The sequence below is a fragment of the Arabidopsis thaliana genome, chromosome 5, assembly GCF_000001735.4.
Source record: "Arabidopsis thaliana chromosome 5, partial sequence".
Taxonomy (NCBI): domain Eukaryota; kingdom Viridiplantae; phylum Streptophyta; class Magnoliopsida; order Brassicales; family Brassicaceae; genus Arabidopsis; species Arabidopsis thaliana.
Genome location: NC_003076.8, coordinates 5,815,570 through 5,839,144, shown reverse-complemented (window position 1 = coordinate 5,839,144; position 23,575 = coordinate 5,815,570). Strand labels below are relative to the sequence as shown.

Below are 23,575 nucleotides of genomic sequence, written 5' to 3'. Positions count from 1 at the left end.
GTAAAGAAATGTTAGGGCCATGTATGTTGGGTATCTTGGATTGGATTTTTTTTTCTTCTTTCTTTTGTTATTTTTTGGATATTTCTAGTAACGTTGGGATCCATGCATAATGCATTAAACCGGGTAATAGAATAAATAGTGTCATACAGTGAAAGTGTGAAACAATCAATAGTAAATTTTATCCTCAATGATGATAATATATCACATAATTTTTGGATCGGATACGAGGTGTAATCGGCCGGTCCATCTTTAGTCTCCTAGGACAATGCATGTCTTGTGTGAACGTACAAGTACAAATGTTGATTTGCGGTTCTGTTCCGGTTTTTGGTTATCAGATTTCAATTTTTGGAGAAACGTGTTAACCAGAAGCGAACCGAATATATTTGTATCCAGTTGTTGACTAACAAATGTTACAGAATTGTTTTGTTGTCAAGAAGTAAGTAGAGTTTATGTATCAGTTATGATTTTCAAAGTTTGCGAGGAGAATCTTTTCCAGATTTTTTTTGTTAAACCAAGACAAGAGTTAGAAGAAGAATTCTATGCTTCAAAAGAGCCATGTGGGGGATATGCCACGTGAAACGCAAGGAGGGAAAAAAGCTAGCTATTGTCAATTAGTATCATTATTACAGGAAACATTTTAACTTCATTTTTATAGTTTTTTATTTTTCTTTTCAAAGATTGATTGTTAATTGCAATGCAAAGGACAAAAATTGTTATTGATTAGTAGTTGACATATTAATTGCAATTTTCAATTTTAAAAAGTTGCAGTAAGCTATTTTTAATGGTTTTTCATATTGGCAACTCTATTAGTTCACAAAACTGGCAATCATTTTGTTCTTATATTTTTAATTTAATGCCAAACCATACTATTGATCAACAAAATTATTAAGGGACATACGTTAATCTTTTTTTGGTGCCTTTTGGCCGAAAATTTACCAAACCTGTCTCGTCTTAGAATGATAGTCAAAGAAATTATATGACAAGTCTTAGTTCACACCTCTGTACAGGCAATACCTTTTGCGTTCGTTGAACCAGAAATAGAGATCATGAACCACAGAGTCACTTATGCTTAAAAGATATGTAGGGTTTCGTTTTCTTTCATCGTTTGTCAAATCGACAATTGAATAAACCTAATGTTGATTTGTCCAGAGAAATGTAATGTTCGTGTATGCTCGAAAGATATATTTATTTATGTATAGAGAAATATCTTCAAATATGACAAAATTAAGTTTTTAATTTAAAAATACAATATTTAGGAAAACACCAAGACTACAAGATTTTATTTAGAAAAGGTTCACAAGAGTTTAATAAATTGTACTAAACTATTTAGAACACCTTCTTAAACTTTTAGTAATTTTTATTTTGTAGATGATATTTCTCTCTTTCATAGTTAGTCAAAATTAGTATCATGTTTTAGATCCATTAAGAAATTAGTCGGATCTCGGCTCGGACCTCTTAAAAACAATCCAAACCGAACAAACATATATTAGTGAGGTAGAATGAAGAGACTTTTTTTTTGTTGGTGTAATAGAATTAAGAGACTTTTGAACCTTTTTACTATCATTTCGTATAAATTTGTAATCTTGATTGACATCATTGATTAATCATGATTCATGCCAAAAATATCGCATTCTTGTCATCATTCATGCACATTATCTTTTGACGACTAAATTGGTCCTACTCCACCTATACAATATACATAATTAATTATATAAATTTATAATACACCCAACTTAAACATAAATATTATGTACGAAGGACTGTCGTCAGTGGCTACACAAAATGGTCCTGAATCTAAGTTTCATCTTCATTCTTAAATACCCAATTGCACTCCCAACAATTAAGGAGAAAAAGAGGTTAAACTTTCCAAAAAGAAAATATCTATTATAATGTTTTATGACCTACAAATTGCTTCTGGCTATTGTAGTTGTGTACAGAGAAAAAGGAAGTTTTCAATAATGCACTTTTTTCTTACAGTTAGAGTAACATCAATCAAATCATTTTCATTTGGATTTGCATGATATAGCGGACAGGAAGTAATTAATCTACTGGCCGACTTAAACGTTCTAGAAAAGGCTGACACTAATTTGTTGTAAATCTATACTATTAATCAATATATGTTTGTGTTGCCAACAAAACATTTTTTCTATCACTTTTTCTCTCAGCATTCTGCACTATCGCAAATGAAGAACAGTTTTATCCGCTATCTATGAGTTGTAATATATTCTGATTTCTGACATTAAGACAAGTTTTGATTTTGAAAAATTAAAATCCAAAAAGTAAAATTTGAGTTTCCTTTGTCATTCGGTGTTTACGTATATACATATATTGCTTAAACGTTTTCTATTAGTGTTGTGAACCATACATATATATAGTTATATACTAGTAGTATCAGATAATTAAACTTTTTGGTTTAATATCAATTATATGAAGACAAAAATATAGATTTGATCGCAATCACATTTAAAGACGCAAATATTTATTTGCGATACCAAAAAACTAGGTGACATAGATATATGAAGCTGTGCTTAAGGACTTGTCTACGTAGCTATGCTCGGTCATTTCTTCAATGAAATTATGAAACCACCTAACTAAGTCCAGCCCTTTTTATTGACACGAACGAAATAATACCATTTTCATAATAAATAACAATCAATGAAACTAATAAATTCTAATAATATCGACAGTGGACACATTCACACCAATCTTCGATGCTCGATCCATCTTCCACCAAGTTACCAATTGATCTTTCGATTCTCATTAACTTTTACAATGAGTTGTTGTTAATTATATCTCAAATCTCTTCTGCTCATTTTTCGCCTATTCTTTTTGAATAACTCTTAACAACAAAATTTAATAATCTTAGCAATAATACTGACCGGTCAAAGTTTCACACAACACAACAATGACATAGAGAAATTGAATTCTTCTTTTATAATCTGATCATCATCTTGATTTAATATTTTACATAGAGAACTAAAATTTGGCCGGCTATACTCTCTCGAAGAGACTTTTGGATACAATCGTTATACGAGTTCATTAAATCCTGAGCTAGGTTTGATCCATTTCCCATGTTATTCGATTTAGGAACTAGAATCGCAACACGATATTGAAAGAACATACAATAGTTTATGAGTTCATGCACTTCAGAATAATGATACGCTACGTCTCAACCAATCTTATCGTCGGGAAATTCACTATCAAATCATCGCTGGATGGCACAGAAACACGAGCTTCCTACCAAGAGATCCTCTGTCTTATGCGGAGTCTCATACTTAAATCAAACCGATGAGATAACCTCCCAACACTCCAATTCAATTCAATTCCGGTTAAGTCTTCGTAAACCAAACCCATACTAGAAATCATGAAAATTCCGAAGAAAAATCATAAGATTAAATGATTAATAGATTACTATCTACAAGATATATGAAAAAAGAACATAAATAATTTACAGAATTACCACTCTTTCTGCTATTAGCTCAAAAGGCCGTCGTCCCCCATGTCAGTGGTTAGGTGAGCCATTTATTTTCATGAAAACTATAGAAAGAAAGTTATATTTATGTTTCATGAAAATAGAAGAAAATGGTTATTACTTTTTTTTTTTTTAGCAGGGAATTTGGTTTACAAAAGCGAAAGTAGAAAATATATATTAAAATATAAAATTATATCGAAGTGCATAGGAAGATGAAACTGTGATCAAGAACATACAAAACACAATGACGGTGGTTCTTCTGATACTACTAGTATTACTAAGTACATTCACATGGATGCCTGCGCCAAACTTACAAAATTCATTTTTTTGTTGGATACATCTCATATTGCCATTTAATACCTTGTTTTTTCACTTCTTTTTCCAATTCTTGACGATGACAAATGTTAGTTATACCTCTGGCCAAAAAGTTAGATAGATGAGTCATAAGTGACATAGTAAATAAACAAAAATATATAATTAAACTAAATATCTCAATAAGTATATCACGGAAAAAAGTAGGATTAAGGATTTGTAATAGTAAATTAGTGATATAAAGCGTTGAAATGAAAACAAAACAGATGGAAGTATCCAATAAAAACGTGGACTGGTAGGAATGAATTGTCAAAATTAAATCATATAACGTGTAGCTAGTATGGGTCCCCGTCGTGTCCTCCTATCCAGTCGTCGAAGGTGTCTGTCTTTAAAACATCGCCGATCGATAGTTATGAGTCTGAGTTTCTTCTGAGGAAACGGGACGTCGTTTGCGTAGTTTGTAACTATGAAATTGAAAATAGTAAAACACGAATACATAAAAGAAGCTAAAACATTTTTTTTATCATATCTATAATCTATAGTAGTAGTATTTCTATTACTCGGTTAAACGACACTTGAAAGTCGAAACTTTGATTTGTTTGAGGTTGTGTCAGAGAGAGAAAGGAAGAGAGAGTTCCGTCTCTTATTAGATGCTCATTTACTCCAAAGTCTGAAGTTTGATTTATTTGAGGATGGATGCATAGCATTTGCATGGATTAAATGATTGTTTTTGGCACGTGGAGTCGTGGACAACAACACCTCCACAATTCACCCTCCACAACTGTATATACGTATGTATTTTTACTACAGATTTGTATTTTTCTTTGTAATTTACAGCAACGAAATTCTTTGGGCGTAACTATTTTTCCACTAGGTGAAATAAAACTAGAGATTTTTTAACAGAAAGTAGTGATGTTTTTCTAAAATATATCGTTTTCCGTGTCTAACTTACATGATTACATCATTTTTGCATGATGTTTACATACATCATTTTTGCATATGAGTGATATTCATAAGCAACGAAACGCATAATTCATTAAAAGATGATCAATATCATAACATACATTTATCTCGAAATATAGTATAGATGTATCATGTACTATACAAAATAGAAGTTTCAATTTATATACTTTCCAAGTATAAATTAAAAAAGGGTTAATCATTCGCAATAATAAATTCGTAACTTGTTAATCTCTAATTGACGTGAAACTTCACTTAAAATTAATCAGAAGTAACACTTAGTATTTAAAAATTGCACGTTGTTAATTCCCTTAAACAAACAAAACGACGCTTTTACTTTCTAAAATGTTTCCACATATGAGTGTATATATACACTTTTCTATTACGTTGTCCCAATATACACGTCTAGACCTACTTAACCCTTTTCTTTTCTCTCTTCTCTCTTTCTCTTTCTCTTTCTCTCAGTCAGTATATATAGCCAAGCGTTGTAGTTTAAGTCGACCACATTCTCAAAGAGAGAGAGAAAAGATCATATCACACTTATTTTCTCTTGCCCTCTTTTCTTTTTCCTTTTGAATATTTCTGGGTTACTAATATTTAATTTGTTGGTTCTTCGGTTTCTCCGACTCTTTCCCCTTGAACCTAGCTTAACAGGTAAGTGAATCACCTCCATACATCAATAAATTCTTTAAGAAAATATGTACATATACATGCATATTTAGGGTGACTTATCCGTGAAGATTTTGTCAAGAGAAATTAAGCTTTTGGATTTAGGCTGAATTTAGGATATACTTAGCTTCTCTGATCACTCACTGGTGTTTAATATTTACATAGTAGTCTTGACGACCCTTTGTTTTTCTTAAACCTGGATGAAACTTTGAATTAAGCTCAAGTTATCTTTGTGGCATGTCTATTACAGTAGTAATAAGTTAAAATTCTACATGTATTTTTTATTTACTTAGAGAAAATCAAAGAGAGAGGAAAAATGAGTGGAGGTGGTGGAGAAATGGAAGAGAGACTGTTAAATGGGTCAGAGACAGAACAAAGGAGAGAGAGTCTCTACTTGAGAAAAAAGATTTGGAGTGAAGTAAGGAAGATGTGGAGAATAGCTTTACCATCAACTTTGTTCAGAGTTATGTCGTTTGGATGCGTAGTGGTGGCTCAAGCCTTCATTGGCCACTCCAGTGAAACGGGTCTCGCTGCTTATGCTCTCCTTCAAAGCACTTTCATTCGCTTCATCTACGGTATTATGGTACGATCCATCATATATTATATGTTAAAACAATAGTACTATAATTTTCGTCCAAAAAAAATTCATTACAAAAATAGATATTTTGTTCTCGCTAAAGACTTTTTGGTACTAATAGTAAAATGTTGTGGTTTCACACTGTTTTTAACATTTAAGCAGAAAGCTATATGAAAAAGTAATGAATGATTTTTTTTTCTTTCTGATATAATGTAATGAATGAGTGTTTATTGTATTTTCAACTCATAACCAATTATATGGTAGAGAATATGAATTGCATGGTAATATTATTATTACAGGCAGGTATGTCAAGTGCGACAGAGACGTTATGTGGACAAGCATACGGAGCAGAACAATACCACATGATGGGGATATACTTACAACGTTCTTGGATAGTAGATACCTTTATTGCAACTCTCTTCGTCCCTTTCATCGTCTTAGCGGGTCCCATTCTCCGGTTATTAGGCCAAAACGTTGTGATCTCCGAGACAGTAGACGAGATTTACCCATGGGTCATTCCTTATCTCTACAGCATCGTGTTCACCATGACAATGCAAATGTACCTCCAAGCGCAGATGAAAAACGCCATCATAGGCATTCTTTCGACCCTAGCCTTGGTCTTGGACATTGCGGCCACGTGGTGGTGCGTAAGCGTGATGGGGATGGGGATCCATGGTGCGCTTCTAGGGCTTAATATAAGCTCATGGTCGGTGGCCATAGCCGAGTTTGTATATGTGTTTGGAGGGTGGTGCCCGCATACTTGGACCGGCTTTAGCACTGCTGCTTTTCTTGATCTTATTCCCATGCTCAAGTTATCCATATCCTCCGGCTTCATGCTTTGGTAACTTGCTTTTATTTGTTAATTTTTTTCGCGGGATTAAAACATGATTATTAAGCGTGGACCACTACTAATAGGCTAATACAAATTTCTAATGACTCTTCTTTTGCTTCTCTTGTTTATTTATTGCCTCAAACAGCTTAGAGTACTGGTATATGAGCATCATTGTCTTGATGTCTGGATATGCAAAGGATGCGAATATCGCAATTTCCGCTTTCTCCATATGGTATTACTTAAATCCGAAGAAGTTTTTTTTTCCATATACATATGAAAACTAAATACTTAATTCAAAATTTGCAGCCAATATATCTACTCATGGGAGATGAACATATGCTTTGGCTTGATGGGTGCAGCATGGTTTGTAACTATATACGTACTCTCATTCACAGTATTTTGTTTTTGATGTATACATATATTATTTGTTTAATACTAAAGTGAATGTTTCTCTATCTATGAATCCGAAAATGTAGTGTACGAGTGGCGAATGAATTGGGAAAAGGCGATGCGGATGCGGTGAGATTCTCGATAAAAGTGGTGCTTGTGGTATCAGCGGTGATCGGTGTGATATGTTCCGCTCTTTGCCTAGCGTTTGGCGGTCAGATTTCGTATTTGTTCTCTGATAGCCAAGCAGTTTCGGATGCAGTAGCTGATCTCTCCATCGTCCTTAGCATATCTATACTCTTCAACATCATCCAGCCCATTCTATCTGGTTACAAAATAAAACCCTTATATTAGACATAAATAAATTATAACATAAACTTTTAGATTTCACTAATTTGTAACCACTAAATTTGTTTGAACATATATAAACAGGGGTAGCAATTGGAGCAGGGATGCAGAGTATGGTAGCATTAGTGAACTTAGCATCTTATTATGCAATTGGTGTTCCTTTAGGTGTCCTCCTTGTTTACGTTTTCAATTTTGGGATTAAGGTACATCATATATATGAAAACTGGTATCCAGTACTTCATTATGATCAATCATTAGAACTTTTAGAATTTTAACTTGAATAAATGATATTGTATGCAGGGACTCTGGTCCGGAATGTTGGCTGGAGTTGGTATCCAAACGTTGATATTGTGTTATGTTATTTACAAAACTGACTGGGAATTGGAGGTAATTTACTTTTAATATATAACTCAAAATTTTTATTAGAAAATTCGTCATATTAAATGTATAATTTTATCTAATTACAGGTTAAGAAGACAAACGAGCGTATGAAAACGTGGACTCTAAATTTACCTGCTGTACAATCGACTACTATCTCCACAAGAGATGAAGAGAGAAAGTGAACATACAACTAAGTTAATTTAAAGAAATCTTTTAAGAAATTCTTTATAAAAAAAGAAAGAATAATTTATGTTGTATTGTGGTTGTGTTTTGCATTCCCTAAGAATGAAGTATCGGTGTTGAGATTGCATTATTAGGTTAATGCAACTCTCATAACTTTGAAAAAGGTTAAGAAGGATGAACTTTTTCTTTTATCAGAGAAAAAGGTTGTTCTCTTGTTCTTCGGATATACTCTTTCTAAACAAAAAAAAAATTGTGGGAGGTTTGAAATTTTAACTTCTTTCTTGATTTTTTAATGGATGTATATTTTGTGTGTGGGGAAAAAAATTCCATTTGTTTGAGTGCTTGTAATCGTGAATTTTTACAAAAAAAATATTCTCATATATATTTCGAGGAAACGTTACAAACTTTCATAAGCTCACCATCAAATAAAATACTCATTTATTTATGTTGAAGTCAAAACGTTCCATTTTTCCCCCTATTTATGAACCGATCCTAATGAATGTTTTTTTTCTTCCTTTTTACTTCTTTCATATCACCATTTTAAATAATAATAGTAATTATTATTTTTCTAACGTTTAAACAAAAAAAGAACTGCAAATTTTATAGTAACAATTCAAATTTAACAAAGCGATCAAAACATGCATCATTTAGTGTACAAGTACTAATCACAAAGAAACAAGTTTTGGTTGGACAAAGTATAGAACAAACACACTAAACTGAAGAAAATAGAACTTTAGCCCACCAAAAGTTGAGGCTAAAACTCGAGCAGTAATCACATAGTTACTATCAAGATAACTATACTTTGGAATGAAAGAATCTGAATCTCGATGAAGTTTATCTTGGAGAAGGACTTTCTTTTCTGTTGGTTTGGATGAGATATTGCTGAAAATTATTGATGATGATGTTAGGAGATCCAACTAAGTTGTCTGCCTTTGCAGTGCACTTGGAGACTTGGAGTGAGAATCTTAGTTTATGAGACTTATTTTCTGATTTTTCAATCTCCTTTGATTTTTTTTTAAGTTGTAATAATGTCCTAGTTGATTTCCTTGTAAAAGGAGCAAGAGCACGATGTTCTTTTATTTCTAATTTAAAGAAAATGTTTTCAGTTTAATATATTTTTCGATTTAATTTACCTTCACATATTTTCTTCAGTAGTATTTATTATTTTCATATTAGTAATTAGAAATAATCTCTTCTAATTAGATTATAAACGTTAAGAATTTGCTGTATTCAACTTTTCCTATTGTGATATTAAAAAAAAAAAAAAAAAAGAGAATCCAAAAAAGTGAAAAAACTGGTCTTTGAGGTCAGGTCAGGTCTTCTTCCTGCAAAAACAAAAACCTCAGAAATAGAGAAAAAGTTTCAATCTTTCTTCATCTTCTTCCTCCAAAATCCTTGATTTCTAAAAAGGAGAAGAAGAGAAGAGAACGCGATTACCTTGATTCACCCTCCTCCTTCAGGTTTGGGAGGCTCGAATACTCAGGAAATGAAAGGGGCAAGTGGTGCTGTTAAGAAGAAACCCCAGGTGTTGAACGAAGCTGGTGAGGCGGAGACGGCGGTGGAAACAGTCGGAGAAAGCCGGAAAATTAGTGGAGACGGTGGGTTTGGCAGTGACGACGGCGGAGGGGGAGGTGGAGGTGGAAGTGGAGAGTCGATTCTTCGCGAGATTGGTGATGATAGGCCTACGGAGGATGGAGATGAAGAAGAAGAAGAGGACGAGGATGAAGATGATGGAGGTGATGAGGAAGATGAAGAAGGAGAAGGAGAAGGTGGGCAAGAGGAAAGGCCAAAGCTTGATGAAGGGTTTTATGAAATTGAAGCTATTCGTCGTAAGAGAGTTCGAAAAGTAAGCTCCTTTTTTCGTCTTCACTCAGCAAATGTGGTTTGTTTTTGTTAACCATAATTAGTTGAGGTTTTAGGTTTTCTAGGTTTAAGATAAGTATCAAACGTAGGTTACACATTGGTGTGAGAAAGTGGCTGCTTTAGTAGTTAGTAATCATCGTAACAGAGTAGTTTATAACGAACCAAAGTTTTGATTCTGTGGTTGTTATATGTTGTAGGAAGAAAATGATCTTTAATGTTTGATATCTTCTTGGATTTGATTGATTGAATGATTCTGATTCTGCATTTTGGTACTGTTTTTTTTTTTGTATTTGTAGGGCAAGGTTCAGTATCTAATTAAATGGTGAGTTTTTCTAATCTTACTTGGTTTCATTTTTAAGTTTGTTGTTCTTGATTAAACATATGTTTTTCCATTGACATAAGTTATAAACTCGGTTGTGAAAGGCGCGGATGGCCTGAAACTGCCAACACATGGGAGCCTTTAGAGAATCTCCAGTCTATTGCTGATGTTATAGATGCCTTTGAGGGAAGGTAAGTAAATGGAATCTTATATAAAAGTTTTGTGATACTTTTGAATTGATTGTTTCATGGATTTTCTTGGTTTAATGTATGGATTTGCTTTCTTGTTTCATATGTTTCAAAGTTTGAAGCCAGGAAAGCCTGGTAGGAAACGGAAGCGCAAATATGCAGGTCCTCATTCTCAGATGAAGAAGAAGCAACGTTTAACATCTACATCACATGATGCTACTGAGAAATCTGACTCTTCTACGTCTCTCAACAACTCTAGCCTTCCTGACATTCCTGATCCACTAGACCTAAGCGGTTCGAGTCTATTAAATAGAGATGTGGAAGCGAAGAATGCTTATGTATCCAACCAAGTTGAAGCCAACAGTGGGAGTGTTGGGATGGCCCGACAAGTTCGTTTGATTGACAATGAGAAAGAATATGATCCAACACTTAACGAGCTACGAGGACCAGTCAACAATAGTAACGGTGCAGGATGTTCTCAAGGAGGAGGCATTGGTTCTGAAGGTGATAATGTAAGACCCAATGGCCTTCTCAAGGTTTATCCTAAGGAGCTTGATAAGAACAGTCGTTTCATAGGTGCTAAGCGGAGGAAGTCTGGTTCTGTGAAAAGATTCAAACAAGATGGATCCACAAGTAACAACCACACAGCACCTACAGATCAGAATCTGACACCAGATTTGACTACATTAGACTCTTTTGGTAGGATTGCAAGGATGGGGAATGAATATCCTGGTGTGATGGAAAATTGTAATTTGTCTCAGAAAACCAAGATTGAGGAGTTGGACATCACGAAGATACTTAAACCAATGAGTTTTACAGCATCTGTATCAGACAATGTCCAGGAAGTGTTGGTGACCTTTTTAGCGCTGAGGTTTGTCTCTTTAGCTCTTTGGTCATTTCTCGTAATTTGATTTCATATTTGTACAATTGTACTTATTTGGTTACTCTCATAGGTCTGATGGGAAGGAAGCATTGGTGGACAACAGATTTCTCAAGGCTCACAATCCTCATCTCGTAAGATTATCTTTATAGCTTTTTTTTTCTGCACTTACTCATTTGGAAGTTTCTTATTAGCTTTTCTAATTTGTTTTTCCCACACCAGCTGATTGAATTCTATGAGCAACATCTCAAGTACAATCGAACGCCTTAAATCATCCGGAATGGTAAGAATTTGTTTGTACACAGCCCTTGTAGGTAGAAAAGATTAGATGGCTTCTTTATTCTAGCAGTGCAACATGTAGAGTCGAGGTAGCGACAATTGGATTTTGTATCGCGTCTCCGGGAGGTTTCAGATTGTAATTTATCTCCTCGGGTTCGTTGTGTTCACTCTCTATCTCTATCATAGTAAATCTTGTTACTTGGACCTTTGCTTCTTATAGCGGAAGTTTTCTTGTACTTGCTTCTTCAAAGATCAAGTTCATGATATGTTGATGTTATCAAAATATATGTGATCAATCAATATATAATAATTATGTTTACAAGCAAACCAAGTAATTTTTTTTACTTTCGTATGACATTTCGCTGATGTAATTTGGAATGACGCTCTCGAGCCAAAGGAACTGGAAGAAACTTGATCCTCTTGGGATTTAGTTGTTCCTTATGCAAGAACTCAGTTTCATATGCTCTTCTTTTCAAAATTCTTGCGTCATCAAATGCCTTTGGAAGATCCAAATCAGAACTCTGAATTTTGTCAGAGTCATTAGAGAACTCTTGCATCATGTCTTTGAGTGATATAAGGTGTACCGCACATTTTTTAACCTCTCCAAGCGGGCTAAAGGAATCTCCTTCTGTGTTTTCGACTGAGAATTCAAACAGGGCTTCGCTGTAAGCTTCCATGGACGTGCAGGTTCTGCTGAATAAGAGAAGGTGATCTGATCCAAAATACATGTTTGTGAAAGCTTTTGGATCAGGATACCACACCTCATCCATAACAACCAGCTCACAAGCATCAGCATCTTTTAATATACAAGAGCAGTGTATCTTCAGATTGTTCATCGGGTACTGTCCATCAACTCCAATCATGATGCAGGCAGAAAATCCCAGAATGTCAGACGATGATTCACTCTGAGGTAACTGTATATTCAGCGAAGGACCCATGACTTGGTGATTGAAGCAAGTGGGTATGTCACTTCCAGGAAAATAAGAGTGTTCTGGTTTTGCTGACTCTAGCTTCAAGTTACGGTGAATGAGAATCTGCGCTGCTTGATCCAATTTGTAACAGTTGCTAGCTACAAGCTTTCGCAGACAATATTGGTTGAAGCAACCTGAGATACTCACTAGTGATGTGCAGCTATGGATGTAGATATACAAGAGACCTCGTGGAAGCTCATCGGGCAATGCTTGAAGTCTCTGGCAATTGTTTAAATTCAGTCTGTTCAACCTGGTGAGCCGTTTGATGCTTGCGGGGATGAATTCAAAATTGTTCCCACTCAAATCTAGTTCTAGTAGATTCCATAAGTTACCAATACTGTTAGGAATCTCTGTCATGTTCATGTTGCTTAGGCTCAGAGCTCTCAAGTCATCAAACCTTGATAAGGGAGGACAAAGAGAATGCAACAAACCTTCTGGAGTAAAGAAACTATTCCCAATCGCTAAAACTTGAAGACGGGTAAGTCGTGCAATAGACCATGGTGCTCGCCTTATCACTGTTCTACTGGCTTGAAGCACCTCAAGAGCTACTAAATTCCCAATGTTTTCAGGTAGTTCTTTAATGCTAGTCCTATCTAAATCAAACCACCTCAAGCAGCTCATTGTCTGACAAATTTCTAGTGGAAAACTCTCGAGTACAGAACATCCAGAAAGCTTGAGCTTTTCAAGTGATCTTAGCTCAGAAATGCTTACCGGAAGTGATGCAAGTCTTTTGTTTTCTGAGATATCCAAGGACCTAAGCTGAGAGAGATTACAGATCCTTGCAGGAATTTCTTCAATTGATGTCTCAGATATACGCAGAACTTCTATACTCGTGGAAACACGAGGGAACTCGTTGACATTAAGGCAACCAGACACTTCAAGCGTTTCAAGAGATGTTAGATTCTGTAACGTGTCTGGGAGGTTCTCAAGACGTCTGCAACCGTCCAAATTCAGGGATTTCAGTGAGACCAAGTGCCCTAGATAGCTTGGAAGAGTCCTGAGTCTCTGACAATCTGACATATCCAATTTAACCAGACAAGAGAGACGGCTGATTGATGATGGAAGTTCCTCTATCTTTGTACTGCTCAGATAGAGTCTTCTAGTATTCCAAGAAATTTCTGGAAAATGCTTTAGGCTTGAGCATCCACTCATTCCCACTGTTTCAAGCGACTTCAAAATTATTCCAATCGGAATGTCCTTGAGTTGGATGCAATTAGTCAAGTAGAAGCAAGAAAGTCCCTTTAGGTTCTTGATAGATGGAGTAACCTCAACCAAGCTTTGGCAATAGGAAAGGTTTAGTTCCTCCAGATTTGTGGCTTTTGAGAGGTCTGGAACTTCGACAAGGTATTTACAGCGAGAAAGATCCATCTTCTTCAAGTTCCTCAGAGGCTGAAATTTTTCACATCAGATGTATTTAGTCTTCTCGTCCAATCGCAAATAGCAAAAAGAAAACTTATCTGGAGTTTTTATAGAGAAATTACCTGGATCCCATCCCAAAGTTTTTCAAGATTGCTATTACTCATACAAAGTTCAACAAGAAACTCAGGAAAAAATCTTGAAGGCATAGTCTTTAAAGGGTATCCATCCCAACGGAGATAACGAAGCTTGCGTGGGAGATAACTGAGGCCATTAGGTAGATGCACTCTAGTCTCTCCATCAAACGAAAGATCATAGAAGTTGAGAAGTTTGAGATTAGACAATCCCTCGAACGCTCGATCACTAGCAAATACCTCAGAAATTTCAGAGAGGTTCAGAGAGATTCCTTCAACAAGTTGTGTTCCCTAAAGAAATGAAGAAGAAGCTATCAAAAGTCAAAACCATCTACATGAAAATTCTTAAAAGATAGAACGAGAAGAGAAGCACATGCACTCTAACTTACAGAATTTTCTGACAGCAAATGACATATGTCTTCAGGATCCCATAATAGTAACCGTTGGGCTGGGTTGTTAACTGCTTGTTGACGAACAAGCTCTCTACCCATCTGTTCAAGCAAATCATGTATCTTTACGCATCCATTTGATTCAACTATCAAAGACTTCTCGGTAAGTATCGTTATTCCGATTTCAGCAGCATAGCCACAAAGATCCAGAAGTTTTCTGACATAATCAACCTGCTTCATGTTATAAAAACATGATATATAGAGAAAAATAGCCTTCTCTTGCTCATCCAATCCGTCGTAGCTAACTCTCAAAACTTCCATGATATCACTATGAGGGTAAGTTTTAAGCCTAGCAAGAGTACTTTCCCATTCAATTTGGCTTCTTCGATAAAGGAAGGAGCCTAAAACTCTTAGAGCCAGTGGAAGACCAGAAGCATAGTTAACAGCTTGAACCGATAACTCCTCAAACCCATGTGGAAGTATAATCTCTTCTCTGAAAGCATAATTACAAAAGAGCTGGAGAGCTTCTTTTTTGGGTAAACACTTCACTTTATACACCAAATTTATTCCATGGGAAAGTAGCAAATGTCTATCCCGTGTTGTCACGATGATTCTGCTTCCCGGACCAAACCAACCAGTCTCCTTCACCAATTCATTCAGTTGCTCAGATCTATCTACATCGTCAAGAACAATGAAAACCATTTTGTGCCTGAACCTTTCCTTTATTATATTGCAACAAGAAACCGAACTCCACGCTTCTTTGTCTCTCTCTTGAAACATTCTGCATAAAAACTCCACTTGTAAACGCCTAACTCCATATCTGTTACAGACTTCCTTCACATTCTCCATGAAGCAATGAACTTGAAATTGACCTGAGAGTTGATTGTATAAGTATTTGGCAATCGTAGTTTTCCCAACTCCACCCATTCCCCAAATCCCCAACATTCGAACATCCTTGTCCACTATAGATATCATAGACTGCAGAAAGTCCATATGAGAACTCATTCCAATCAAACCTTTTGAATCATCCCATGAAGTAGAAACCAATTTATCAGAAATGTCTTTAACAATCTTCTTAATCAGCTTTGAGTCATCCCTCCTACCAATACCATACAAAAGTCATCACTTTAATACTAACTTTGAATATACACCAACTAAACTGTTTTAGAAACTTACCAATTCCGAGAATCTTCACCAGAAATGGCAGCTAATTTCTTCAAAGCTTCTTTCCATTTCCCCACTTTCTCCTTGTCACTGTGACTCTCAACATCTTCACCGAAACTTCCTCTCTGTCTTCTCACATCCGAAGGATCAACCTCGTAGAAAATGGGTACAATCGTATCTTTATTACATTCCATGATCTTCAAGAGCTCGTCTAAGCACCAGCTTGAAGCTGCGTAGTTCCTAGAGACCACAACAATGGCAAATCTGGAGCCTTTGATCGCATCTATAAGCTCAGGGGAGATGGATTTTCCTCTCTGTAGATCCAAATCGTCTCTGAAAGCTTTAATCCCCATCCGATCAAACTCGCAGAATAGATGGCTCACGAATGTTTTACGCACATCTTCTCCTCTAAAACTCACGAAAACGTCCGTTTTCCACACTGTTGAAGAAGAAGAAGAAGAAGAAGAAGGAAGAGAAGCCATGGATTGTCTCTGAGCTCTACTACCACATAGATTCCATCAATTGCAGTTAAAGTCGACAATTCTTGTCCTTCTTACTATTTTAGCTCAAGCAGGTATCTATCATCATCATCCAGTATCTCCAAAACCTTGGAACCATGAAAATGATACCCAGAAGTCAAAGGTTCCAACTTTTCAATGACGCGTGACAGAGACAGAGTCAAAATCAAAACTTTTTGACCTTGTTTGCAATTTAGCAGTGATTCTCCGAAATCTAGCAGCTTTTACTCAAATCTCTTCTTGATGGCATTTTGATAGAATTGGATCATTCAATAGTGAAAGAAATATAAATACATTATGTGATTAGAGTTTGAATTGCGAGTCAAAAGATAGAAACAATGAAACGAATCAGTGTTGTAAAATCACTCAAGGAGGTGGTGAATCCAGTCCTTTACAATAACCGGTGAGCCATACCAAGGTCTGGTTTCATCGTCTGAACCAACAGGTGAATGGTAAACACCGTCGAAGCTAACATTAAGTGCACCTTCAAGATGAGCTGAAACCTCAGGAACTACTCCATCACCCCACACATCAGCTCTTCCACATACTTGCTTGTATCCTTGCCCTACAAAACGAGCACGGAAAGTACCACTCTTCTTGTTGCTTGCTATAGCAAGTTCTGAAATCCCTTCTCCACTGTCGATTCCAACAGTTACATCAGAATCAATATCTGCATCTGCATTGTCAACCAAACGAGCTCCACGAATGTATCTACACATGAAGTACTAAATTCAGATTGGACAGAGGTTCCACACATATATGGTTTCTAGAAGAAGCATTACCTCCCGGCGATACAGACATATTTCAGCTCAGGAGTGTAAACAGCTTTTGCACAATTCTCTTCGACATAATAGAGAAGACCTCTTGTTTGATCAATAACCCCCGGAAGTCCTCTCGGTGGTGGTCTAAACGGGATACAAAACCATACATGGTCAAAACATCGAAGCAATATCTCTTGAAAGGTCTAAAAAATGTAATCGACATGTATGTTACCTACAAGTGAGGCGTACCAAGTGTCAACAACAAGGAGATATCAGAGTTTCCGTATTCTTCCATGTAAACTCGAGCAAGCCATCCTCCAGCTGAGTGTCCAATCAAACACAATCCTTGACCTATAAATGACGCAAAACTACCGAGTTTTATGGTTACCGCGATTCACAACTGAAACTAGCAGCTAAGTCTGATCCAAGAACAAAAAGCTTCAAATCAAATGTGAGATTTACCTTGAGCTAGCTCATTGGCTTCACGGACTGCATCATCAATTCTATTCAAGTACCTGATCAACCATATAAAAGACTCATCATTTGAAACCAGTCAAAAAATTCAAAACACAAAACAAGTGATACATTCATTGAGCAATCAGTACCAATCAAGAACAGGACGAGGGCGGAGCGTGCCACGCCAGTAGGCTGGATCAACCAAACCGGCTGCATTTCTAAACCAATCAAGCCTTGATACAGCTGCAACCACAGCAGGAACACCGTATTCACCCAATGTTACCTCCAGCTTCTTGTAGTCTCCTGTATTATTCCCTAAACCCTAATAAACCAATTCCACAAAGCAGCCATAGTGACACTAAACCCACCATTGAATCATATAACACAAAAACCAAGTTTTGGACTTTAAATATGTTTCTAAAGGAAAATGCAGGAAAACACTTAAAACTATAAGAAACAGAAAATTCAGTGAAAATAATAAAAAAAAATTTTGGAACCACACATTTTCCGCCATAGTTGTCTCAATCAAAGGACGGAGATTATTTACCGGGAGAATTACGGCGGGTCGGTACTTGACATTTCCGGCGGAAGAAGAGGAGGAGGGTGACGTGGCTGCGGAGAAGTTTGGCCTCAGCCTGAGCGATGTAACCATCGCCGAGGCCATCTTTTTGGTTAGTGGCTATGATGAGCTCAAGCGGAGAAAGCTGGAGTTTTTAAAATCCACAAGTTCTTAAGCATTTTAATGTATTTACACAAACACCCCATTTATTTCGATTCTTATCACATTAAGTACAAAACTCTTGAACGTTTTCTAGATTGAGATCACAGCTTTCTTCTTCCTTCATTGGGTTTAAGAAGCAGGAGAAGAACACTAAAAGAAAACATTTTTATGGTCTGGAATTGAATCCAATCCTCCTCTGTTTCTCTAACAAAAATGGCTTCTCTATGTCAAGCTTGCTCTTCGTCTTCAGCTACACCATTGCTCCTGGCGAAAAGGGTGTTCTCCTTAGCATCATCTCCGTTTATCTTCATGAGGGAACACAAAATCCCTCGCCATTGTAACAGCTTTAGAGCATTTAATGCCGTTTCTGCGTCTTCGTCAGCGTCTACCTCAGTTTGTGTCGATTTTAAGGATCTGAGAAGCAATGAATTGGTGGAATTGGAGTATGCAGAACTTAACCTCAATCATAAGATATCTGAAGTATCCTCCTTTCTTCTCTCTCCCTCTGTTTTTGCTTACCCTAAATTTGTTTCCTTTTCCAGTCTTTGCTTTCTGGGTATTGTTTTTGTTTCGATTAGTGTTCTTTTCTCTTTTTGTTCCAAGTAGATAGCTTTTCATCTTCATAGACTCTGGTCTATCAGTATCTCTAATTAGTGGTTGAGTATAATTTGTGTTTCTCTCTGTTTTATTTGCAGGAAGTGGGTCATGTAAGAATCAGACAGCATGTTAATCCTCTCAGTTCCTCTTTCTCTGTAAGTTGATGATGTTGCAAAGTTTGTGACTTTTGAAATGATATGTGAAACACTAAAACTGATTTATACTGTTCTTCTTTCTGATAGAAACCAGCTCCAGTTCCTGTTTGGGATGAAGTTTATAAGGATCCATCACTTCCTCTTATGGTGGATATTGGAAGTGGTAACTTGTGAGCTTGCTTAGACTTGTGGGACTTATGCTTTGTCTCAACTCAAATCTATTTATATCTTCTTCTGAAAATTGATATATACTTATGCAGATCCTGTTTTCTTAGTTAAGTTACATTATACACTAGTTGTTGGAGACTTTTGGTTGCGTAATTGGTATAATTCCCTGGAATCTGAATTTGAATTTTGAGTAGTCAAATAGCTCTCCTTTATATCGTTCCTGGTCTTGCGCCTCTTTCATGCTTGAATGTGTTTCAACTTTTAAAGGCCAAAAGTTTCCCATTTGATTTCCGTTCTTGCCTCTCTGCCTTGTAATTGGTTTTTGAACTTGGATTCTTCTACTAACCTGTGGCTACGTCATTATATTTTAGGTAGTGGCAGATTTCTCCTATGGCAAGCCAATAAGAATGTTGAATCAAGAAATTACTTGGGGCTGGAAATACGTCAGAAAGTAAGGATCTATCTCCTTTTGACTGTTTTGATGTTTTCCAGCTGATCATTCATCTACTTAAGCTGATGTATCTTTCGGTATCTTTGGCCTAATGAAGTTTAATTTGTCACATTTCTTTGCAGCTGGTCAAGCGCGCCAACTTTTGGGTGAATGAGCTCGGACTTTCAAACGTGTAATCTCTGCATCCCAAAACCTTAGGAAAGATTTTTTGAATACACCTATGTTATATACTCTGTTGATAACTTCTTTGATGGATGGGTTTCAGACACTTCATATTTGCAAACGCCATGGTTTCTTTTGAACATCTTATATCGAGCTATCCTGGACCATTGGAGATTGTCTCAATCTTGGTAAGTGATAAAAGAAAGTTGTAAGCATCCGAGAAAGCTATATTTACCGGCTCTTTCTTCAGGTGGTGATGATAATCCAACTTATTTGTTTTGACGTGTAAAAATGCAGTGTCCGGATCCTCATTTCAAGAAACGTCATCAAAAGAGACGTGTTGTTCAAAAGCCTTTGGTGAATTCCATTCTTCAAAACCTAAAACCCGGTGGAAAAGTAAGTGTTTTGCTTACTGCCTACCAACACTACTGGTTCTTTTACAGTTTAAACTTAACTATATACATTTTCTTTGTTACTGGTTGTGCACAGATATTTGTGCAATCCGATGTGCTGGATGTGGCTCAAGACATGAGAGATCAGTTGGACGAGGAATCAAATGTTCTTCAACACATGGACACAGTTGACACAGAGGATGGGTGGTTAACGGAAAACCCGATGGGTATAAGAACAGAACGAGAGATCCACGCAGAGTTCGAAGGTGCAAGAATCTACAGAAGACTTTACCAGAAACGTCAGCTATTACCAGAAACATGACCTATTACCTATTCTGATCAATGAACGTTATCCAATTCAGTTTGGTTTGGTTTCTACTTTCTAATAATGCTAAACCGAACCGTACCGACCTCTTGTTTTATTTTTCGCTCTTTTGATTTTAGATTATGTAAAAGTCACGTGACTTTAAAATGGTAGTAAAATCTGTAATGGATTAGGTGTATTAATTTGACTGGAATCAGATCCTATCGTAATAACATTTTTCAATATCTAGAACTTATTCGAATTTTTCTTTCCTCATATAAACAATAGAAGACATATGTTTTCATTTCTGAAGATACTGTAATTAATACTATATATTATCTTGAAGAATAAAAGCAAACGCGTAGCGTGGAAACTACGGCTCGATTAGCAGCGTCTCAGGCGTTTCCTCTGCTTCGACGAAGGCAGAACTATATATGTTCAGACGACTCTTTGTCATCTTTCTTAGCGTTATCCCACTCTGAGAATTTCGAAATCAAATCAGTTCTCGTTGTTAAAGACCGTCGCAGAGTCGAATTAGCGGGAATCAGAAAGAAAGAATCAAAAACCCTTAAGCTTGTGGTACACAAATCTTTAATCTTTTGTTTAGAGTCGTATTTTTTTTTCTAGGTTTTGTGTGTTGAATAGCATTCAATCTTGTGATATGAGAATCTTTCTGTTGTTTTACATTAAAATGCACTTTGTTCTGTTAGAGCAGGGATTTTGAAACCCTAACCCTAGAAATCATACCTAGAATGTTTTAATGATTCTTCTTGTTAGTTAGAGAAGGACTTTGTATGTGTGAAAATGGATTTTAATGTTGGTCAAGTTTCTTAACTATAGTCACAAGTATCTTCTGTGAACGATATGTCTCCATCTGTAGAGAAAAAGAAACAGCTGTTTTTGCCCTTCTCTTAACCTAATGCCAATGTGTTTGATGCAACAAGGTATCTGTTTTCCTTCATAACCTAATGCCAATGTGTTTTCTTGTTTACAGTTTAGGAACCGTTTATTCTGAAATTGAAGTGTGAAGAAATGGGAAATGATCAACATAACCACAGTGACAGAGGATTCTTCCACAACTTAGCAGGGTTTGCAGGCGGCCAATACCCGCCTCACGGTCATGGTTACGGTCATCATGGTCACGGTTATGGATCTTCTTATCCATACCCGCCTCCTCCTCCTCCTCATGGCTATCCACCAGTTGCTTATCCTCCACATGGTGGTTACCCTCCTGCTGGTTATCCTCCCGCTGGTTATCCTCCAGCCGGTTATCCTGCTCACGGTTATCCATCTCACGGTTATCCCCGTCCATCTCACTCAGGTAATTTCAATCTCAACATTTTTCATTCTTTCTCTTACAAATATCTTTACATGTCACCACATTTAGGCTTTAGATTTTTGTTGATGTATGTTTTTATGTTTAGTGTGTATTTGTTTTTGCCAAATGATCCTATAACCTTTAGCATCTTCAAACAAAATTCATTCGTCAAATGGCTTTTGTAACAATAGACAATAGAGACCTTTAGACTTAATGTTGATGTTGAAACCAAATTAATGTGACAGGACATCACCATGGAGGCATAGGAGCGATTATAGCGGGTGGAGTGGCTGCAGCAGCTGGTGCTCACCATATGTCTCACCACCATGGACACTATGGTCACCACCATGGTCATGGCTATGGCTACGGGTATCACGGTCACGGGAAGTTCAAACACGGTAAGTTCAAGCACGGAAAATTCGGTAAACACGGCATGTTTGGGAAGCATAAAGGGAAATTCTTCAAGAAATGGAAGTGATTGTTTTCCAAAAGATTAATCCAATTCAAAGACCATACATTATCATTACATAAAAATAAAAAAATTAAAGTCTTTGTAATTGCATTATGGTTCCAAGCCTAGAGATTAGAAAGTTGTGATCTTTCTTTTCTGTATTTGGTTGTATCAAGCTTGTTATAAAGTTTGCTCCTTTTGGTAGTTGGAAACTGAGATCCACTTGTTTGAAAACGATCACTCTTTAATATTGTTGTTGATGTGGAATCTTCAATAAACTTCTTTCCACTTTTTTTGGAGTTGAAGTTATTAAGATAATTGGTTTTGTTGATACTTATCCATTTTTGTCTATTGGGAAATTGTTTCTTGGTTTGGTTTAAGGAATATATGAACCATAGATGATAGATGAAAAAGTAATTTGGATTTTGTATATAAAGAGTGTATTAGATGCTTTTGAGTTTGCTGCCAACCTAGGAAATTACAAAGTGGAAAGACAAAAATGCCAAAAGAGTTGTAAAAAGTTGGCAAAAGACAACATTATCTCTCCAACGTGCCACTAGTTTTAATTTATACAAAACTGATCAATAATTTATCAATGTATTTGATCTGTGAATTTGATGGTTTTATAAATAAATCATATGATAATTGGATGTATACGACTATGAAAAATAAAATAAAGGATTAGGCGGGTACACAAACTTAGATTTGATTTGAGTTTATGTTAGTTTAGACTCTAGTGATATATACTTGTTTAGTAGACTGAGGTCTTAATATGATGATAACATGTCTCAGCGTTTAGTGTTGTTATGATTTTAGGTTTTCGATAATAACAAAATATTTTCAATTATATCTATGTTATTAAATATCAAAAGTAGAACATGACAAAAGATTAGTTTAACCAGAACTTTGACCTTGTTCATTTATTTTTAAAAAAAAAATCAAGGATGCTTACTACATATATAAATGCCAAGTTCTTGATTTATTAAGAATTTTGGAGCTGTAATGAGTTATATATAAACAACCTACTTTAGCCAAAAACAAATAGCCCGGCAGATAGAGAAGATGAATAAGAAAACTTGTACTGATAAACTTTAGCTATGAGCTTTGTTCGTCTTGATACCAAAAAGAAAAAAGAACACTCCTAAGTGGTTCAAGAAAGGTCCGTAAGAAGTCACTAATTAATTCTCATAATCAGGTGTCCTAATATTCTAAATTTTCAAGATGATGGATGCAATCAAACTCTCTCAAGGAAAACGAAAGAAAGAGAGAATTAACATTTTACATTTTTGCATAAAATGCATTGATAGAGAGAATCATGAAAAGAAGGGTGTATAGATAAAGGGAAGAATTAAAAGATAATTGACAATTTCGCAGACACAATAAAATTTATGTAGTGATAGTAATCTTGTGTTTATCATCCTATTTGTCAAACTCAAAATTGATTTTATAAGATGTAT

At 35.9% G+C, this 23,575-nt stretch overlaps 6 protein-coding genes and 1 long non-coding RNA gene across 12 annotated transcripts; 4 read left to right on the top strand and 3 right to left on the bottom strand.

Moving 5' to 3' along the window:
- Positions 1 to 4,036: 4,036 nt before the first annotated feature.
- AT5G02765 lies at positions 4,037 to 4,567 on the bottom strand. The gene is made up of 2 exons (NR_142626.1): positions 4,344 to 4,567; positions 4,037 to 4,245 (listed from the first exon to the last, which is right to left on the bottom strand). It is a non-coding gene; the product is annotated as an other RNA (long non-coding RNA).
- A 577-nt stretch (positions 4,568 to 5,144) lies between these two features.
- AT5G17700 (MATE efflux family protein) lies at positions 5,145 to 8,575 on the top strand. 3 transcript variants are annotated; one of them, NM_121776.5, is made up of 9 exons: positions 5,155 to 5,398; positions 5,707 to 5,996; positions 6,290 to 6,831; positions 6,968 to 7,054; positions 7,129 to 7,185; positions 7,299 to 7,537; positions 7,642 to 7,760; positions 7,858 to 7,944; positions 8,025 to 8,575. In NM_121776.5, exons 2-9 carry the CDS (start codon positions 5,730 to 5,732, stop codon positions 8,118 to 8,120), a joined length of 1,494 nt encoding a protein of 497 aa, NP_197272.2. In that variant the 5' UTR covers positions 5,155 to 5,398; positions 5,707 to 5,729; the 3' UTR covers positions 8,121 to 8,575. The 3 variants fall into 3 exon arrangements, with proteins under 3 accessions (NP_001330411.1, NP_197272.2, NP_001330412.1); NM_001343521.1 differs by having other exon boundaries at positions 5,145 to 5,398; positions 7,299 to 7,760; positions 8,025 to 8,564; NM_001343520.1 differs by having other exon boundaries at positions 5,156 to 5,996; positions 8,025 to 8,564.
- Positions 8,576 to 9,381: 806 nt separating this feature from the next.
- Positions 9,382 to 12,003, top strand: TFL2 (uncharacterized protein). 3 transcript variants are annotated; one of them, NM_001343519.1, is made up of 6 exons: positions 9,385 to 9,967; positions 10,281 to 10,306; positions 10,387 to 10,494; positions 10,607 to 11,362; positions 11,445 to 11,505; positions 11,594 to 11,974. In NM_001343519.1, the coding sequence occupies exons 1-6, from the start codon at positions 9,608 to 9,610 to the stop codon at positions 11,639 to 11,641; spliced, it is 1,359 nt and encodes a 452-aa protein (NP_001330016.1). In that variant the 5' UTR covers positions 9,385 to 9,607; the 3' UTR covers positions 11,642 to 11,974. The 3 variants fall into 3 exon arrangements, with proteins under 3 accessions (NP_001330017.1, NP_001330016.1, NP_197271.1); NM_121775.3 differs by having other exon boundaries at positions 9,390 to 9,967; positions 10,408 to 10,494; positions 11,594 to 12,003; NM_001343518.1 differs by having other exon boundaries at positions 9,382 to 9,967; positions 10,408 to 10,494; positions 11,445 to 11,974.
- Positions 11,992 to 16,264, bottom strand: AT5G17680 (disease resistance protein (TIR-NBS-LRR class); the record flags this gene model as incomplete). 2 transcript variants are annotated; one of them, NM_001343517.1, is made up of 4 exons in its annotated part: positions 11,992 to 14,010; positions 14,103 to 14,402; positions 14,501 to 15,599; positions 15,677 to 16,264. In NM_001343517.1, the coding sequence occupies 4 exons, from the start codon at positions 16,144 to 16,146 to the stop codon at positions 11,992 to 11,994; spliced, it is 3,888 nt and encodes a 1,295-aa protein (NP_001331467.1). The 2 variants fall into 2 exon arrangements, with proteins under 2 accessions (NP_001331467.1, NP_197270.1); NM_121774.1 differs by having other exon boundaries at positions 14,501 to 15,596; positions 15,677 to 16,146.
- Positions 16,265 to 16,408: 144 nt separating this feature from the next.
- Positions 16,409 to 18,176, bottom strand: AT5G17670 (alpha/beta-Hydrolases superfamily protein). The gene is made up of 6 exons (NM_121773.3): positions 17,947 to 18,176; positions 17,549 to 17,721; positions 17,406 to 17,458; positions 17,180 to 17,294; positions 16,965 to 17,087; positions 16,409 to 16,893 (listed from the first exon to the last, which is right to left on the bottom strand). Exons 1-6 carry the CDS (start codon positions 18,061 to 18,063, stop codon positions 16,545 to 16,547), a joined length of 930 nt encoding a protein of 309 aa, NP_197269.2. The 5' UTR covers positions 18,064 to 18,176; the 3' UTR covers positions 16,409 to 16,544.
- AT5G17660 (tRNA (guanine-N-7) methyltransferase) lies at positions 18,170 to 20,597 on the top strand. Its single transcript, NM_121772.2, has 8 exons — positions 18,170 to 18,600; positions 18,816 to 18,872; positions 18,960 to 19,035; positions 19,412 to 19,491; positions 19,614 to 19,663; positions 19,757 to 19,841; positions 19,951 to 20,049; positions 20,143 to 20,597. Exons 1-8 carry the CDS (start codon positions 18,334 to 18,336, stop codon positions 20,365 to 20,367), a joined length of 939 nt encoding a protein of 312 aa, NP_568355.1. The 5' UTR covers positions 18,170 to 18,333; the 3' UTR covers positions 20,368 to 20,597.
- Positions 20,598 to 20,672: 75 nt separating this feature from the next.
- On the top strand, positions 20,673 to 22,467 carry AT5G17650 (glycine/proline-rich protein). Its single transcript, NM_121771.3, has 3 exons — positions 20,673 to 20,928; positions 21,344 to 21,670; positions 21,913 to 22,467. The coding sequence occupies exons 2-3, from the start codon at positions 21,382 to 21,384 to the stop codon at positions 22,143 to 22,145; spliced, it is 522 nt and encodes a 173-aa protein (NP_197267.1). The 5' UTR covers positions 20,673 to 20,928; positions 21,344 to 21,381; the 3' UTR covers positions 22,146 to 22,467.
- The last annotated feature ends 1,108 nt before the right edge of the window (positions 22,468 to 23,575 follow it).

Bases quoted from the DNA above. Each gene is read 5' to 3' on its own strand.
- AT5G17700 (NM_121776.5), top strand. From the start codon at position 5,730: ATGAGTGGAGGTGGTGGAGAAATGGAAGAGAGACTGTTAAATGGGTCA. The intron at 7,055-7,128 runs GTATTACTTAAA...CAAAATTTGCAG, and splicing joins ATTTCCGCTTTCTCCATATG to CCAATATATCTACTCATGGG. The intron at 7,761-7,857 runs GTACATCATATA...TATTGTATGCAG, and splicing joins TTTTCAATTTTGGGATTAAG to GGACTCTGGTCCGGAATGTT.
- TFL2 (NM_001343519.1), top strand. From the start codon at position 9,608: ATGAAAGGGGCAAGTGGTGCTGTTAAGAAGAAACCCCAGGTGTTGAAC. The intron at 11,363-11,444 runs GTTTGTCTCTTT...TTACTCTCATAG, and splicing joins GTGACCTTTTTAGCGCTGAG to GTCTGATGGGAAGGAAGCAT. The intron at 11,506-11,593 runs GTAAGATTATCT...TTCCCACACCAG, and splicing joins AGGCTCACAATCCTCATCTC to CTGATTGAATTCTATGAGCA.
- AT5G17670 (NM_121773.3), bottom strand. From the start codon at position 18,063: ATGGCCTCGGCGATGGTTACATCGCTCAGGCTGAGGCCAAACTTCTCC. The intron at 17,295-17,405 runs GTAAATCTCACA...CGTCATTTATAG, and splicing joins AGCCAATGAGCTAGCTCAAG to GTCAAGGATTGTGTTTGATT. The intron at 16,894-16,964 runs GTAATGCTTCTT...CTTCATGTGTAG, and splicing joins TATGTCTGTATCGCCGGGAG to ATACATTCGTGGAGCTCGTT.
- AT5G17660 (NM_121772.2), top strand. From the start codon at position 18,334: ATGGCTTCTCTATGTCAAGCTTGCTCTTCGTCTTCAGCTACACCATTG. The intron at 19,036-19,411 runs GTAACTTGTGAG...ATTATATTTTAG, and splicing joins TATGGTGGATATTGGAAGTG to GTAGTGGCAGATTTCTCCTA. The intron at 19,664-19,756 runs GTAATCTCTGCA...GATGGGTTTCAG, and splicing joins GAGCTCGGACTTTCAAACGT to ACACTTCATATTTGCAAACG.
- AT5G17650 (NM_121771.3), top strand. From the start codon at position 21,382: ATGGGAAATGATCAACATAACCACAGTGACAGAGGATTCTTCCACAAC. The intron at 21,671-21,912 runs GTAATTTCAATC...TTAATGTGACAG, and splicing joins TCCCCGTCCATCTCACTCAG to GACATCACCATGGAGGCATA.